Here is a 13,117-nt window from a genome sequence, read left to right as displayed (position 1 = left end):
CTTGAGAGCCTCGGTTTGGAAACAGGGACAGGCCAAGAGAGGGTAGGACAATGCTCAAGAGAAGAACATAAAGTATCTTCTTTGTTAAGTTATCCATGAGAACAGGTACCTCTGGGTGCTGGAAGCTCTGGTGCTTTGGCAATGGCCACGGATACTTTTTCCTCACGAGTAGCCTTCCTGGGCACCTCAGGTGCTTCAAAGATATTAGTAACAGTTAGTTTTATATATTAAACAGGAAGACGAACAATGAAACATAAACTATAGATGCGCTCGTGAAGGTAAGCAAAATGGTCTCACAATATCTTGAGGCCATTTTTCTCTTACTCGCGGTCATACACACAAACCCACAGAGAGGCACAGGCGCAGGGTAGTGATGCAAAGCAGGTTCTGTGAGAAAACTGTTCTCTATGTTCAGGTTCTGCTCAGGGTGAGTTGTGACTTAGGATACCCCTCTCTGTACTCAGCAGCCCTCCCTCCCTGAGAAGAGGGACCACCATTTCCGCCCTGCTGGGATCTGATTTTTCCCTGGGAGCAACCTCAGCACATACCTGATCAGTTGCCATTCCTTATGAGTCTGCCAGTGCTTTGCATGCAGCAGTGCAGGCAGTGACAGCGTGAGGAGCGCAATATTTCTGCTTTGTCCCTATGTCTGTCCTTGTCTATTTCCGTATTTTTTGTTAATGCTTTTCTTTTTATTGTCTGATTTTCTTATCCCAGGTAGTTCTCTTGCCTGATTTTTGATTTCACTGTGGCAACATCCACAGCCTATATGATTCACGCAATTTTATAACCATTCATTCCTTACTATAAACTCCAAAATTATCAGCATTTTCTTTGAACACTGGATATGTTGTCACTTTTTCTTACTGCCCTTATAGATGCATTGCTGATCATAATTGCTTTTTGTTTTGAACAAAATGTCCATTTTATAGACTGAGACTGTCAAGGGTCATGGAGACATTTGAAGTGTCAATTTAAGAAAACAAAATTGGGCAGTAGTTTGAAAAACTTATGATCAAGTGTTAAAATATAACATTTTAGTATCTGCTGATTCAGAATATAAAAGTGAAGCACAAAATTCAGATTATAATTTGGGTTATTTATAAAAAACAGTAAGTAACTGAATCCCTAATTGATCCACAGAACAGAATGTCAAAATTTCAGGCAATCTCAAATGAACAGGGTAACAGACATGACAAATAACACGTAAGACAGTAAGAAACAGTCTCATTCAGGCTGATGCACAGGACAACAGGTACCTCGAACTGGTGCAGGCTCTGGCTTTTTTGGCACAGTTACAGGTATGGGCTCTTCCACAACACCTTTCTTGGGCACCTTGGGCACTTCAAAGATATTAGCATGCTTTAGTTTTGTGGGCTCTACAGGCGTATATGAAACAATAAGATGATCAATGATACATGCATGCAGTCTTCTTTGAGAAAGTCCTGTGGTTACGTTCAGTCGTCAGTTATGCTTTGCTTCAAACACATGGGATGACAGAGTATAAAATATGACCAGCACGAGGTGCGAATTCTGTGTTTAGTTTCTGTTTCTGAGTCAGGCAGAAACACAGAAAACACATGCCTTCTTTCTACACCCAATCAGAGAATTATTTATGGAATCCTACTGCATTTGAGTATCAGTCATGTGTCATTCATTCATCACCGCATGTCATTGTAACAATATTTAGGACAGTTATTATTTGCTTTATCATTACCACTTATTTCTATCAACTATTTCCAGTTCACATCTCCTCTTCATTTTCAGTCTTCCACAACTCCTGTCTTTTAGATTCTACTCATTACAGAAATACATACTTTCTTTCCTTTCTTTTGGGTCATGTTAATGACCCTTTCACGTGGTACTACTGTGGATCATCAGTAGATATATCCAGATTTTTGCTAGCAGATCTACCTCGTGTATACTGGCATTAACTTGCTTCTAAAGAGGCAGAGAAGTGATACTGCTGGTGCCATCCAGCAATACAGTCTATTAGAAAATTCAGGGATGCAACATTATGTTCTTTAAAGTGTGGACTTATTTGCAGGCTCTTCCTCAGAGCAACATATTATTCCATTTAAACCAAGCATGCACTAATTGCTAATTAAACTTTACAGAAAAGTTCAAAAAAGCCACAGATATTTTTCAAGGAACTGAATGAGTTTTTCTGCCATCTTTTTGAGACTTCATATTGCACTTCATGTTTCTTACGCCCCTGTCTGCCAGAGGTCATCGCCAGAAAAATTAGTTCGACTTAAGTCCAGAAGAGCATGATGTGTCTTTCTAATGATGATACAAACAGAGATGGCATGTACCTTTGGCTGGTGGTGGTTCTGGTATTTTGGGTACAGCAACGGGTGGTTTTTCTTGCTGGACAGCTTTCTTGGGCACCTTGAGCACTTTAAAGATATTATTTCCTCTTAAATTCACAGTTAAAATATACAAGAGAGCATAACATGATAAAATCAAAGAGTTTAGATATCTCTGACACTGTGACATTCCTCTAGTGACTGGTTTGTTAGTCACCTATGCAAAGATAGGCACAGCACCCGCTAGGGGAAGAGGACACATAACATATACTATGCAAAAGAAGGGATAAGAAGTGAAAATATTAATCAATACACTAAAGTAAAGAGCAAATCCCTCCAGAAGATATTACCTTTAGCTGGTGGAGCCTCAGGTTTCTTGGGTTCCACCTCTGGTTTCTTGGGCGCCGCCTCAGGTTTCTTGGGCACTGCCACAGGCTTTGGGGGAACGACCACTGGCACCTCTTCTTCTGGCTCTTCCTCCTCGGCCGCCTCAGGCACTTTAAAGATATTAGTCCCATTTACTTGAGTGTGCAAAAGATCAGAAAACAGCCAAATGTCAAGCCGAAAAGCAGGAAAGTAAACCCTTGACAGACTACCAGGGAGTCCTCTTTAGACAACCATTCTTGCTTCAGGCGGACCACTCTCAGCAAGGAGCCAAATTACGGGCTTAAGAGAGAGCTCTTGCTGATGACCACCACCCTCTCCTGCAGGCATGTAGAGGCACATACAGACACAACACGACCAAATGCCGCTCTCACCCCTCCACACAGAACACAGAGGGGCAAAGAGCACTCAGGACTGTGGAAACATGGAGGGAAGAATAGGCTTTTTCAGAACACCACTGTATACCTTCAGCTGGAGGAGCTTCTGGCTCTCCAGCCTCAGCAACTGGTGCCACCTCTTCTGCTGCTTCCTCTTCCTCTCCCTCTGCCTCAGGCATCTCGGGCGCTTCAAAGATATTAGTGTGCTTTGTTTACATTGGTGAAAGCACATGCCAAATAGGAACAAAATCCAGGGCAACACAGACACAGAACACCACAACGCAGCCAGCTCATCACCTTACACGCACATACGGCACCATTTACCCAGCATGCACAGCCTTGAGAGCCTCGGTTTGGAAACAGGGACAGGCCAAGAGAGGGTAGGACAATGCTCAAGAGAAGAACATAAAGTATCTTCTTTGTTAAGTTATCCATGAGAACAGGTACCTCTGGGTGCTGGAAGCTCTGGTGCTTTGGCAATGGCCACGGATACTTTTTCCTCACGAGTAGCCTTCCTGGGCACCTCAGGTGCTTCAAAGATATTAGTAACAGTCAGTTTTATATATTAAACAGGAAGACGAACAATGAAACATAAACTATAGATGCGCTCATGAAGGTAGAGCAAAATGGTCTCACAATATCTTGAGGCCATTTTTCTCTTACTCGCGGTCATACACACAAACCCACAAAGAGGCACAGGCGCAGGGTGGTGGTGCAAAGCAGGTTCTGTGAGAAAACTGTTCTCTATGTTTAAGTTCTGCTCAGGGTGAGTTGTGAGTTAGGATACCCCTCTCTGTACTCAGCAGCCCTCCCTCCCTGAGAAGAGGGACCACCATTTCCGCCCTGCTGGGATCTGATTTTTCCCTGGGAGCAACCTCAGCACATACCTGATCAGTTGCCATTCCTTATGAGTCTGCCAGTGCTTTGCATGCAGCAGTGCAGGCAGTGACAGCGTGAAGAACAGAAATCCCATCATCATTACTATTTCTCTCCTCTATTTATTTTCTGTTTTTTTCTCAAATCTTTTGCCATACTGATACATGGTGGGTTCTACTTAGTGAACTTTCAGGGCTTCTATAACCCTCCAAATTAAAAATCTTTTTCCCATGTATTTTATTGGCAATGATTTATAGTATTTATAGATTCCAAACACATAGGAGGGAGATTGTGAGAGTCCTCCATGTTCCCTATATATTTGCCATTCTAAGAATAGAACATGTACACAGCACAGAATGTTGAAATTTCAGGCAATCTCAAATGAACAGGGTAACAGACATGACAAATAACACATAAGACAATAAGAAAAAGTCTCATTCAGGCTGATGCACAGGACAACAGGTACCTCGAACTGGTGCAGGCTCTGGCTTTTTTGGCACAGTTACAGGTATGGGCTCTTCCACAACACCTTTCTTGGGCACCTTGGGCACTTCAAAGATATTAGCATGCTTTAGTTTTGTGGGCTCTACAGGCGTATATGAAACAATAAGATGATCAATGATACATGCATGCAGTCTTCTTTGAGAAAGTCCTGTGGTTACATTCAGTCGCCAGTTATGCTTTGCTTCAAACACGTGGAATGACAGGGTGTAAGATATGGCAAGCAGGAGGTGCGAATTCTGTGTTTAGTTTCTGTTTCTGAGTCAGGCGGAAACATAGAAAACATGCCTTCTTTATAACAGCTGAAGGACTACGTGGAATTCAACTGTATTTGAGTACTGTATATCATTCATGACTGTGTGATCTGTGTTAGTTTTTGGCCGTCACTGTCATCCTTTAATTTGTCACTTGGATATTATCAGTATTTTTATTTCTCAAGTTGTCTTCACCTTCCTTTTTTCCATCTTTGTATGTTTACTCTCTTTTTGCTTTGCAAATTCTTTCTGTTACAGTTCTGACTTGCATTCTCATCACTAGATGCTGCTTATAACTATTTCCTCTTATATTAATTTAAATTTTTTTAAATGCTTTATATTTCATCACTGTGGGGTGGTATTTCATTTGACGAAAGTTGTATTTCACATGGAGACAAATTAGTGGCAGAGGGCATGTTTACTTCTCTGGTCAGTGCTTGGGACTTTCTAAAGAAAATTTAATGATGCAGCACTGCATCCATCTATGGTGTCTACAGCTTTAAAGTATCTTAGGTAATATTTAGTATTTGAATTCTAAAGTATCTTATCCTGATTAATCTGAGAAAAGAAATACCTCTTATAAAGTTCAGTGAATATTGTTCACAGGAACTTCACAGGTCTTTGGTGCTACTCATACTATGTGAAAACTTTGCAAATCACAGAGTGAAGAATGTTAACATATGACCAAAATACAGGCAAATTATAATTAACCATTTAAATAAAAGATTCTGCTTCATGATGCTACCCGTGACACCACAGGTACATAAAGATGTTTGCAATTATTTTGCTCTATTCAGAAACTGCTCCTCTCTGCTGAAACCTTCTACTTATTTTGTCATAGAAACATAGAATCATTTAGGTTGGGCAAGATCTTTTAAATCTTCATGTTCAACCATAAACCTGCCAAGTCCCAGTGAACTATGTATTAAACCATCCCTACTAATAATATGAACAACTGTTTATGCATTCATTCTCGTTTAGTGTCCAAAATGTTTTGGCATTGATTGTTAACAAGAGTTTGTCATACCTGCTTGATTTATTGCTATAGCCTAAGAAATCAAACCTTATGTCCTGAGTTTTTTGAATACGACAAAAAAGAAAAAAAAAAAAAAAAGCAGTATAAGAAAAGTTTGGATGCTTTTAGTTGAGGAAACATTTAACACCCCTTCACAGCAATTATTTTCTGGTACATCTCTCACATATCAGAGTATACGGTGAAAGAACAATTTAAAATGAGATTAATTAAAACCAACCAACCTTCATTATGATGTTAATCATGGTGGTATGTGTCTTTAGTAGGGGAAGCTCTTGCATTTTTAGGTAAAGCAATGTGCTCTTTCTCCTCTGGGACAGCCCTCTCAAGCATCTCATGCACTTCAAAGTGCATTTCATTTTACAAGTACAATACAACTGAATGTAAGTACACAGACTGAAACACACAGGACAATAGACATATTCTCAAGTTAGAACTTGGTACACACTCATACTCTGTACGATTTGTTTAGCAGTCATAATTTAAAACCTCAGATTTGAAATGACAGAACAAAAGAGGTTAAGATAATAAGAGAAGAAGATTAGGTGTGTTTATCATGTATTTGTGCTAACATGTACCTCTGACTGATGGAGGTTCTGACTTTTCAGGAACAGCTACAGGAATTTTCTCTTCTGGGGCAGCCTTTTCGGGCATTGCATGCTCTTTAAAGATATTAGTAATTTTTAGTTATTTCTATTAAGCTTTAAAACTAACAGTGAAACATAATACACTCAAGAGAAGGAAAAGAGATCCTATTCATAAGAGGTACCTTTAGGCCGTGCAGCTGCTTGTATTTTAGGTAGAGCAACACTCTCCTGCTTTTCGGCCAGCTTGGTTGGTGGTGGTTCCTCAGGTGCCAGAAGAGGCTTTGGTTCTTTAGATGCCACTTCAGGCTTTGGTTTTTGAAGTGCTGCAGAAGGCTTTAGCTTTTGGGGTGCTAAAACTGGTTCTGGTTCCTCAGGCACCACGACAGGTTCTGGCTTGCCACCTGCCACGACATGCTTCAATTTTCTGGACTCTTCAATATGCACTGATTTTTGGAAATCTGCAACAAACTCTGTTGTTTCAGTTGCTACAACAACTTCTGTTTTTTGGCGTGGCACAAAAGGTTTTGTTTTGGGGGACACCACAAAATGCTCTGATTTTTGGGTTGATGCAACCGTCTCTGACTCCTCAGGTGCCACAATAAGCTCAGGTTCCTCAGGGGCCATGAATGGCTGTGTTTTTTGGGGCTCCACAATAGGCTTTTGTTTTGGGGGCATCATGCCATGCTTTAGTTTTTGGGATGCCACATCAGGCTTGGGTTCTTCAGGTACCACAATAAACTCTTGTTTCTCAAGCACCACAAGACGCTCTGCTTTTTGGAATGCCACAACATATTCTGTCGTTTGAGGTGCCAAAACAGTCTCAGGCTCCTCAGATGCCACAACATATTCTGGTTTTTGGGGTTCCACAACAGGCTTTTGTTTTCGGGCCACTTTAGCAGGTTCTGGTTCTTGAGGTTTTACCTCTTGAGGCTTTGGTTTTGGGAGTCCTGCAGTGGGCTTTGTTTTTCGGGAAACTGGAAGAGGTACCTTCTTTTCTGGGAAAGTTGTCTTGGCCACTTCATGTACATAAAAGATATTAGTTCTAAATTTAACAACTGCACTGACAAGCATACCAAATTTAAGTGAATCATAAAACATAATCCCACAATTATAATGAAAACATTAAAAACATATCAGCTATCAATCATTTATGTTGGCCTTTGCAATGATGAATATACCACATTTTGGCTCTTCCTTTTCTCTCAAATGTGCACACACCCCCCAAGCCTCATGCCCCTGTATACGTACACTGACAGTACAATTTAAGCTATGATAATTATAAACAAGAATGGACACGACAAAAGATATTAATAACATTGCAGGCAATAAGCAGATTCTTATAATAAGACTCTTAAGAATTAGCAGTGATGACATATACTTTTTCTTGGTAAAGCATCTGGTATTTAAATTACGTTGATATCTTCTGCTCTTAGCTACTAGAATGGGTAGTTTCTTTTCTTCTACTATTATCACTTTAAACATATCAGTTGTAGTTGTTTTCATGAACCCAAGTAGTAGAACGGTAAAAATAATCTAAAATAGTAAGATGAATTGAAGTTTAAGATACAGGCAATTTAGACATCCAAGATTTGTCACTATTCTTCACAAAGACGCATGTATGTCTATTTCATACATATATGCAGATACATAGAACAGGTATAATTTAGAATCTCAGAAAAGTGAAGGCCTGGAAAATCAAAGTTTAAAGAAGAGAGGATTTACTTTTGTTATTTTACGAATGTTGAGATTTACCTGTCTCAGGTTCTGGTTCTTCAGATGCAGCCTCTGGTTCTGGGACAACCACAGGTTCTGGTTCTTTAGGCACAGGTATTTTCTTTTCCGGAACAACTTTCTTCGGCACCTCAGGTTCTTTAAAGATATTTATTTGGTTTACTTTCAGGAATTTGAAGAATAGGAATTAAAAAGGCAACAATAGCTCCAAGATGAAAATCATTGAACAGAATCAGAAAAAAAAAAAATACTCCTAATAAATAGTCTGTGTTTTTTTCGTATTGCTTGATGCACACCATTTATAGCCATTTTTGCTTACTGGGAGCTATTCACAAGTGAAGATGACAACACAATCTGTAACATTTATAAATATTAGAATATAAAAAAAGATGATAACACAAATTCAAAAATAATATTTAAAGAAACATTAAAATTTCTGTACAATTTTATCAGTATTGAAAATTACCTTTAGGTGGTGGAGGTTCTGTTTTTTTAGGAACTTCAATGTGTACTTTTTCTTCGGAAACAACTTTCTTGGGCACCTCAGGCACTTGAAAGAAAGTAATTAATTTTATTTTTATGAAATTCAAGCATATGTCTGCAGCATTAAGACACCAAGGAAAAGTAAATCTCTGGGACAGCAAAAGCATCACTGGATGTGGATGTGTATATTAACTTTTTTGTTTGCCTATAGAAAACACTTTTTGATGTCTCACTGAGGTACATATGCAAAAACTACAATTTAAACAACAAAAATATTTTATAGAACATTTATAGTAAAAATAAATTACCATTATATTAAAATGGGTTTTCTTTCATTAATTGTATACAGCAATTACCTTTAGTTGGTGGAGGTTCTGGTTTCTTTGGTACTTTAACTGAAACCTCTTCTGGGATCACTTTCTGTGGTACCTCAGGCACTTGAAAAATATTAATAATTTTACTATAAGAATTTCATAAGCAACATTAACGCATAACAGCAGAACAATATTAGTGAGAACACCGAACAACAAGCTGTACTTTTTTTCACACATTTGTTCACTCGAAAAACCTTTGACAACAGAAGAAAATTCTAACAGAGGTCTTGGGTACTATCTTCTATAGTGTTAAAACAGTAACAGAGTGAAATTTTTGATTCTGTTAATTTTGCCACAATGTCAAGTACCTTTAGCTGGTCGAACTGCTGGTTTCTTAGGCTCTGCCACTGGTATTTTCTCATCTGGGACTTTCTTGGGCACTTCTGGCACTTGAAAATTAACAATTATGTTAATACTAAGAATATAAGGAAATTTAAATAACATTGAAGTGGAAAAAGAAGCAAACAAAAAGGACACCAAGTAACATGAATTAAACACAAGAATCTTTACCAAATAAGTCCCCAATCTTGATTGAGAGTCATTTGAAGGGAGTAAAGAGGCTGCTCCCAGAAATGAATTTTAAAAATGGCAGTTTAAAAGATAGAAAGATGGGCAAATAGTATCAAAATGTCTTATCACTGAAATTAATACAAATTGTTGCCATGGTTTTACTAATTGCAAGTACCTTTAGCTGGTGGTGCTTCTGCCTTTTTAGGCACAGCAACTTTGATTTTCTCTTCTACAACTACTTCCTTAGGTGCGTCAGGCACTTTAAAGAAAGAAATTATTTTCAGTTGGAATTTTACAGCGATGTTCAAAACTTTTCACTAGAAATTGCAAAGTAAGGAGGTTTTTAATGGAGCCATTGATTTGACATATTCATTGGGTTTTTTTTAATGTCTCTGTAAAGTCTGAAGAAACAACTCTGAGACTTTTGGAATTTCTTCTTCTACATTACATTATTTTTTCATTTTATTCAGCCACTTCTCAAATCTCCATTTGACTAAGGCTGCCATTGACCATTCTGTATTCCTTGCCAAATTCTTCTATGCATGATTACTTCTTTGTATCAATTTTTCATCTATGTACAGAGGGTTTTATCCTGTGTTCGACATCTCTATCACTTATTCCATACTTTGAAATTATTAAACTCTCTTTAGGGCTAATTTTTCACTGTCAGTTGGGAGTAATTCACATTGCAGAAGTCCTTTCTTCTCTTTAAGATTTCTGCTGAGTTCTCAAGTATCAATCTCATCTCTGCCCAGCCACATCAGTATCTCTAACACACTGGTACACTGATTACAGCTATGATTCAAAAAGAAGAATTTCCAAAACTGTAGCATATATAGAACTGTAGGCACAGAAAATAAAAGTAATAGGACAAGACAAACAATCAAAAAACTAATATGCACAATCCAGGCAGAAATTTTTTTCTTTTCCAAATTTTAGTTATCTATCTGTTGTGCAACATACCTTTGGCTGCTGGTGGTTCCAGTTTTCTAGGCACAGAAACAGGTACTTTCTCTTCTGGAATTTTCTCTGGCACCTCTGGCACTTTAAAGGAAACAGCATCCATTTTTGTTATATTTAAGGCATTTAAAAATATATAAATTATTAGAAGAGTCTCACAAGAAGCATGTCAGAAAGAAATGTAAGACCAGATACAAAAAGAGATGTCATGCAAAAAATTTTGTGTAGTATTGCATACTACCAGGATATTTTAAAAGCAAGAAATAAAGGGTAATATTTTTCATCTACTGTAAACCCTACTGCCCAAGAGAAAGAGAAATCTCCTCCTCAGAGAGTCAGCATTATTGACATATAAGCTTTAGGTGGTGTTACTCTTGGCGTTTTAGGCACAGCACCATTTACTTTTTCTTCTGAGACAGATTTCTTAGGTACCTTGCACACTTTAAAGATGTTAGTGTACTTTGAAGAATTAAAAAAAAACCCAACAAAACAACATGCAATACAAAGAAATAAGACAAAACAAGTAAGTAGATGAATAAGCATACTCTGACAACAGTCACATGTTCTGAAAAGTCTCTATGGTTCTATATCTCTGGAAAACAGCAGTTTGAAGAAAATTACTGGGGATCTTTCATCATGCAGTGGTGACATGCCACGCAAAATGCTAATTCAGGCAGATTTCTGAAATATCTGAATGAACTGTAACAACGGGTTTCTGTGCCTAATGCTATTTCAATTCAAAATTAAATCAATTGACCTCCAAGTTTAACATAAGCGAAGTGAAAGAGGAAGCGTATATACTTCTTGCTTGAGTATTGATATAATTTCTGAAGCTGTTTACAGTATCTATAAACACCTATGAAGTGAAATCATTTGTTCTGTAAATCTCACTGCATGTTGACTCAAGTAGTTTTCTTTATTTTTAGACCCTTTGACTAGTTTCTGTTACAATTTCTGTGGATCACAATGGATTACTCTTGGGTAGAAGAAATACACAAACTCAATTAATTTTTAATGATTTGACAATGACAAAACAAAGGACAGAAGAAAGGAGAAGGAAAAGATATGTTCACCCACACATTTGGCAGGTGGAGCTTCCGGCTTTTTAGGCAGAGGGACAGGTTTCTCTTCAGGAATAGTTTTATTGGGAAATTCAGGCACTTGAAAGATATTTACTGACTTTAATTTTCATGTTATGACTTAAAGACAAGTTAAGAAATGGGAAAAGAGACATAAACAACATAAATGCCACAAATCTGACAGAGATGAACTATTAAAGCAGAAATTATGTAAGAACAGAAAAGATGTTTATTATGAAGAGACCTCAGTTCTATTCAGCTATCAAAGTACCTTTAGATGGTGGAGATTCTGGTCTTTTAGGCACAGGAATAGGTTCTGGTTTTTTAGGCACAGCAATAGGCACTTTTTCTTCTGGAGCAGTTTTCTTAATGATTGTGGGCACTTTAAAGATATTAGTTCATTTTAAAAATTTATATAGAATAGAAAGACAAGTCATAAAAAAATCCCAGGTTTGTAAGTAAATGTTGGTACTATAGGTACTAAAGGTACTAAAAAAATGAACATAGAAATTAATTACACTGAACAAGAACTAAACCATGAACAAGAATAATTTTCCTGGAGTTCATGACTTTGCAAATTGCAGGAAGAGATGATGAAGATGACATATACCTCTAGGTGCTGGAGCCTTCTCTTTTCTATGAACAGTAGAAATTTCCTCTTCTATGTGCATCTCCTCATAAACTTCATGTACTTGAAAGATATTAGTTTAAATATTTAAATTAACTTGGAATATCTTCAGAAAACAACAGTGTGAAAGATAAAGAACAAACGCAATCAAATATTCAAGCTAATCTAAAGATACATGGATCTGTGTTATATTTACCCTCTAAATTAGCGTGCTTTCAAATGAAGGAAGAAAAAAAATCTCTGATTCTACCCTGATCTGACCTCTGCAGCTTGCCAGGAGAAAGATGTGTGATATGTGATAGGCCAGGCTGGATGTGATTCTGAGCAACCTGATCTAGTTGATGATGTGTTGGATTAGATGACCTTTGAATGTCCCTTCCAACCCAAACCATTCTATGATTCTATGTCCTAAACTGGGCTGCTTCCTTGAGTGCAGAGTCTATCTAAGCTCTGTTACATTTTCCATACTTTTTTTTTCCCCTCAGACTGATTCCAAATGCCAGAGTCCATTGCACTTATCTCTTGCACAAAAAGCTAATTTTCCCCTTAAAAAACCCTACAGATGGTTTTTTTTAATTAATTAATTTTATACTGTTGCAGCTAATGAAAGCTGCTAACTAAACTTTATGGTAGACAGAATCCTCTCAAAATAATCAGAGATTTATATATGAAAACATATTTTTTATGCTTCAAATCCTACTCAAAATTTATTGTACCTTCAAAGTGTGAAGCTTCTTCTTTAGGTAGAGCAGGAGGTATTTTTTCTTTGCGGACAGCTTTCTTTGGTACTACAGGAACTTAAAAATATTGGTTTATTTTAGAAATTTGCACTAGGAAATAAGTAGTATAGTCTTGTAAAATAGTAAAAAGTTGTGCCAGAATGATATGAAATTACATGGTATTAACCTGTGAATACAACTCAAGAACTTCACTTTCTGGAGTTCACTGCTTTTCTATTTCCTAATACTTACAGGAAAATCTTCGCTCAAAACATGGCAGTTAGGTTTGGGTTTTTTTGCTTTCTTTAAGAA

At 37.6% G+C, this 13,117-nt stretch overlaps 1 protein-coding gene across 1 annotated transcript in view; it reads right to left on the bottom strand.

Annotated features, from left to right (window-relative positions):
* TTN (titin) overlaps positions 1–13,117 on the bottom strand; it is a 253,250-nt gene that overhangs the window by 124,058 nt on the left and 116,075 nt on the right. The window contains exons 114-116 of the mRNA XM_030485587.1: positions 9,595–9,678; positions 8,892–8,972; positions 8,519–8,602 (exon numbers count right to left, since the gene is read on the bottom strand). Coding sequence (XP_030341447.1) covers positions 8,519–8,602; positions 8,892–8,972; positions 9,595–9,678 — 249 coding nt within the window. The remainder of the gene's footprint in view (positions 1–8,518; positions 8,603–8,891; positions 8,973–9,594; positions 9,679–13,117) is intronic.

Source organism: Strigops habroptila, chromosome 5 (assembly GCF_004027225.2).
Source record: "Strigops habroptila isolate Jane chromosome 5, bStrHab1.2.pri, whole genome shotgun sequence".
Lineage (NCBI taxonomy): Eukaryota > Metazoa > Chordata > Aves > Psittaciformes > Psittacidae > Strigops > Strigops habroptila.
This window is presented reverse-complemented; position numbering and strand designations above follow the sequence as displayed.